This window comes from Colobus angolensis, unplaced genomic scaffold (assembly GCF_000951035.1).
Source record: "Colobus angolensis palliatus isolate OR3802 unplaced genomic scaffold, Cang.pa_1.0 Scaffold506, whole genome shotgun sequence".
In the NCBI taxonomy this organism is placed as follows: domain Eukaryota; kingdom Metazoa; phylum Chordata; class Mammalia; order Primates; family Cercopithecidae; genus Colobus; species Colobus angolensis.
This window is the reverse complement of record NW_012118555.1, coordinates 1,191,842-1,197,093: the sequence shown is the minus strand read 5'-3', so window position 1 is coordinate 1,197,093 and position 5,252 is coordinate 1,191,842. Positions and strand designations below refer to the sequence as shown.

Genomic DNA, 5,252 nt, shown 5'->3' with positions numbered 1-5,252 from the left:
CCGCCCGCGAGGCGCCGGGCACCCGCTGGGCAGGTGCACGCGAGGAAGAGGAAGGGAGCCTCGCAAACTTTGAAAGGCTCCGTCAAGTCAAATAAATACCCTACAATACCAACCCAGGACTGAGATCTGGATGCTGCAATGATGGTGGTGATGGTGGCTTTCAGTATTCCCCAGGTTTTGTCCGGGGCACCGGCACGCCCTCTCTTAAAGTCCTCTCTCCGCATAGGTGAGTTAAAAGCATTCCATCAGCAAATCCAGTTTGAGGGTCTTCTTTACCCTTCTCCTCTCCAGGGATAAACAACACAAAGCCCAGTCATTTTTACGCAAATAACTAGTTTCTTTCAGGGACTACTGAGAAAGCGTTAATTTCCTCTTTTTAACTTGATGAGTGGTTAGATGGGAAAATCCAGAGCTGTCCAATGTCTTGGGTAATCTACAGCATCGCCTGATGTCTGCCGCTAGGACACCACGTAAAGTCAAGCGAAGGGAAGTGAATGCGCCCTAGGCCCCTGCAGGCCACCAGGAAGAGCTAGAGGGAGTTGGTGCAATCCTAGAGATGCCAGCAGGTGCACCAATCTGTGGCACACATACATTCTCCAATGGAAAACAACTCAAGACCACACCAAGTTTGTATTAAAAAGTATTGTTGTATTACTTCTTACCAACCTCCATTATACAAAATTAAAAATACATACACATACACACACACACACTCACACTCACAAACAGCCATAGAGCTTATCCCAAAAGATCAACCCGGAAATCTTTCAGAATATGACAGATGCATTGAGACGGCAGAGAAATTGATTACACATACAAAAGGTCTCTTTCCTATGGAATTTCACTAGATTAAATAAGTGTTCCCTCCTCACAGTCCTATCCTTTTGCGCAATCATATAAATAATCTAGTTAAAGTCCTTGAACTATGACTTGTATAATTTTTAGTTTTCCCCTTTTGAAGGGGCCTAAGAGAAAGGTTTGAGAAACCGGCTCTTGGGGGGTGGGGAGGGGTGAGGGGTAAGAGGGTCCTGTGCCTTTCATTCAACCTGGGAGTTTCTCAGGGTTGCAGCATTTCCACCTGAGTGTTTATTCTTGTACATTTTCTCATCTTTCTCCTGGGTTCATAGGATCCTGGAGATTACCTAGTCCAATCCTTTTGTTTCAGAAACAAAAAACCTGAGGCTCAGAGAGGCTGTCAAATGCCTAGAGTCACACAAGGCAACTGTGGGAGGTGGATCTTTGAGTCTCAGTCCTTAAACTGGTTGCCACATGACATTCCAGAACCTTTCCCCCAACCCCCTTTTTAATGACAGGGTCTGGCTCTGCCACCCAGGCTGGAGTGCAGTGGCGCGTGGCTCACTGCAACCTCTACCTCCTGGGCTCAAGTCATTCTCCCTCCTCAGCCTCCCAAGTAGCTGGGACAACAGGCACATGCTACTACGCCCGGTTAATTTTTGTAATTTTGTTCCGTAGAGACAGATTTGCCATGTTGCTCAGGCTGGTCTCGAATTCCTGGCCTCAAGCAATACACCTGCTTAGGCCTCCCAAAGTGCTGGGATTACAGGTAGATTGCTCCCAGTCAGGCTTCCCTTCCCCCACCCACAGCCCCCTAACCTGGCCTAGATTCACAGGAACTGTAATCACAGCTGATACACTCAATTCGGAATCAGCACAGAGAGCACTTTGAAAATTGTCAAATAGGGTCTCTGAAACTTGTATGTATTAAATAAGGTGTTCCCTCCTCACAGTCCTATTCTTTTGCACAATCATATAAATAATCTAGTTAAAGTCCTTGAACTATGACTTGTATAATTTTTAGTTTTCTCCTTTTGAAGGGGCCTAAGAGAAAGGTTTGAAGGTTCAAGGTCTTCTCCTGAAGACCCTGAAGCACCTTTGCGTTTGCTCTTTTTTTAACCTTAAAATATGGCACTCAGGTTTTTATCCCTCTCCCCGACGCCATGTTTCCTTTCTGTATTAGTCACGTGCCTGATGCTAGAGTCTGTTTTCCCCACTTTAACTGGGGAGAGCTGGACAAGGTGGAATTCCAAGTGCAGGAGACAGGATGTGACATGGGTGAGGTGCCCACGGCTCACTGACTGAAACTTCGATGGCTCTTCCCTGTTTCCTTGTGCAGGGACCCCTTCTCTCCAGCGGCTCACCTGGCTCTCCTCCTCCTTTCCTGCCTGCTTTGCATCTCTTGCTACTATTTTCCTTTTCTTTCGCTGCTCCCATCCTGGCCCAATTTACTTCCCAGAAATATCACAGGGCCAGCTGGGCACAGCGGCTCACCCCTGTAATCCCAGCACTTTGTGAGGCTGAGGAGGGCGGATCACTTGAGGTCAGGAGTTAGAGATCAGCCTGGCCAACATGGTGAAATCCCGTCTCTACTAAAAAATACAATAATTTGCCAGGCGTGGTGGTGGGCGCCTGTAGTTCCATCCAGCTACTCCTGAGGGAGGCTGAGGCAGGAGGATTGCTTGAACCCGGGAGGCAGACGTTGCAGTGAGCCGAGATCACGCCACTGCGCTCCAGCTTGGGTGACAGAATGAGACTCTGTCTCAAAAAAAAAAGAAAAGAAAAGAAATACAGGGTCCTGGACCACCTCTGAAACCACAGGGAACCCTGCTCCCTGGTAAACATGATGCATAAACATCCCAAGTGCATTAGTGTAAAGGGAAGGTGCACACGTGCTTCCTTCAAAGTCCATCGCTTTGAATATGTAAACAATGCACTCAATGATACTATGGTCCCCATACTGGGAATCTGCACAGGTGATGTCACCGGGAAGAATGGAGTACCCTACAGTTCCCTACCTCTTCCCTTGGAGAACACTTGCAGACAATAAGGCAGCAAGTTAGGGTGCAGGGAGACAGAACCCTATAGGTGCTTGTCTGTCCCAGTTCATTCAATAGTTTTGGAGTCATCTCATTATATAACCATCCCCAAGGTCAACATCTGACTCAGAAGTGTCACTTTGATCAGATGGAGCATCTTCAGACTGCAGGCCTTCTGAAGAGGGGCTGGGAAAGGTTGGCTGTGTCCCTTCCCCACTGGCCAGCAAATGGCTTGACTGCACATTGTCAGGATCCTCTGGGTCAACCATCTCTTCCAGATGAGATGATATCATCAGAGGGGCTTCTTCTAAGTCATCACTGTCCTCATCATCAAGAACCCTCAAAAACACAGAGTTTAAATCCACATTGAAGGTAATTCTGCCCCCAGACCCCTCAGTGGAGCTGTAGTCCTCTTCGGGAAAGGGGTCCTGGAGTGGACTCTCTCTCCTCTCACAGGGCGCACTCAAGAGCTCCAACTGCTGAGGGCTGCGCTTTGGCGTCATGGGGAGCTCCACATCAACCTCAGGCAGGTCAGGCTCCTCCTCGGAGTCTGGGTCTATAAACTGGGATTCTGTAGAGGTGGCGGACGCCTGACCCAGAGGCCTGATAGTCAGTCCATGCATGGTATAGCCACCGCCATTTGTCCTGGGCGCTGCCTCAGTATCGCTGTCACTTTCATCATCATAATTATAATCCCACACTTTCTTCTTTCTGTTGATGTAAATGACCTCCACTATATCCATGGCTTCCAACGGTGGCAGGTTAGGAAATGGCCAGGCTACAAAGTTATGAAAATTCTTAAAAAAAAAAAAAAAGAAAAGAAAAAAGAAAAAAAAGAGAGAGTCCGTATCAGCTATGACTGTTTGCTCTTTATTTTTTACGTAATAAAACTTAATCACTGGGGCTCAGGGATGCACGCTTGTAATTCCAGCTACTGGGGAAGCTTAGGCAGAACGACTGCTTGAGCTCAGGAATTTCAGACTGTAGTGCATTATGATCGCGCCTGTGAACAGCCACTGCACTCCAGCCCTTAGCGAGACCTTGTCTCTAAAAAAATAAAGAATAAACTTAATGAGATTGACTGAACGATGATGCAGATGATAATGATGATAACAGCAATAATAACAGCTAACAGTTATACCATTTGCTGGGCACAACTCTTGGTGCTTTATATATAATTTACCTTTCCCTCACAACTGCCCGGTGAAGTAGACTTACTATTCCTTTTTTTTTTGAGACGGAGTCTCGCTGTGTTGCCCAGGCTGGAGTGCAGTGGCACGATCTCAGCTCACTGCAACCACCACCTCCCAGGTTCAAGCAATTCTCTGCCTCAGCCTCCCGAGTAGATGGGATTAGAGGTGCCCACCACTATGCCCGGCTAATTTTTGTATTTTTAGTAGAAACGGGGTTTCACCATGTTGGCCAGGCTGGTCTTAAACTCCTGACCTTGTGATCTACCCGCCTCGGCCTCCCAAAGGGCTGGGTTTATAGGCGTGAGCCACCGCGCCTGGCCAGGCCTACTATTCTTATGCCCACTTTACAGATTAGAAAATGAGGTGCAGAGGTTAGGAAACTTGCTCAAGGTTCGTGACTAGTCAGTGGGAGCAGCTGCCTTTCAAACCAGGTAGGCTGCTGGCCTCAGAGACTTTGCTCTGACTGACTCCTCTTAACTTCCTCTCCTTTGGCTGCTTCTTTATATTTTTAAGTTATTTATATATTTCTAGAGCTAGGGTCTCACTCTGTCACTGAGGCTGTAGTGCAGTGGTATGATCACAGTTCACTGCAGCCTCCACCTCCTGGGCTCAAGCAATCCTCTCACCACATCCTCCTGAGTAGCTGAGACCACAGGCATGTGCCACCACGCCTGGCTAATTTATTTTTATTTTCTCTAAGAAGAGGTTTCCCCATATTGCCCAGGCTGGTCTCGAACTCCTGGGCTCAAGTGATCCACCTGCCTCGGCCTCCCAAAGTGCTGAGATTACAGGCATGAGCCACCGTGCCCAGCCCTTTTTAAATCTTTTCATAGGATAAATCCACTTTGTGTATATGTTCCACTGACATAATCCAAAATAAAAAGACGATCCATATAAAAATGTTTATTGTACTATTCATCATGACCAAAGAAAGAAAGAAAAGGGAAAGAAAAAGAAATCCAAATGCCCTATAGCTGAGAAATGGTTAAATGAAAAATGGTATGTTAATAATAATGAAATTCTACCTGGTCATTATAAATTATAGGTGATAAAGTATAAAACAAAACAAAACAAAAAAAACCACACAAACAAAAAAACATTGCTGGGCACGGTGGCTCATGCCTGTAATCCCAAAACTTTGGGAGGCCAAGGCAGGTGGATCACTTGAAGTCAAGAGTTCAAGACCAGCCTGGCCAACATAGCAAAACGCCGTCTCTACTAAAAA

At 46.8% G+C, this 5,252-nt stretch overlaps 1 protein-coding gene and 1 long non-coding RNA gene across 7 annotated transcripts in view; one reads left to right on the top strand and one right to left on the bottom strand.

Moving 5' to 3' along the window:
- Positions 1-34: 34 nt before the first annotated feature.
- LOC105524753 lies at positions 35-654 on the top strand. Its single transcript, XR_001003804.1, has 2 exons — positions 35-226; positions 390-654. It is a non-coding gene; the product is annotated as an uncharacterized LOC105524753 (long non-coding RNA).
- Positions 655-1,915: 1,261 nt separating this feature from the next.
- Positions 1,916-5,252, bottom strand: part of IFNAR2 (interferon (alpha, beta and omega) receptor 2) — a 38,224-nt gene continuing 34,887 nt past the window's right edge. For 4 of the 6 annotated variants that reach the window (XM_011960147.1, XM_011960151.1, XM_011960146.1 and 1 more), the window contains one exon: positions 1,916-3,631. In XM_011960147.1, the coding sequence (XP_011815537.1) occupies positions 2,921-3,631 (711 nt within the window). In that variant the 3' untranslated portion in view covers positions 1,916-2,920. Of the gene's footprint in view, positions 3,882-5,252 lie in introns of all 6 variants that reach the window. The other 2 variants (XM_011960148.1, XM_011960149.1) reach the window with 2 other exon arrangements.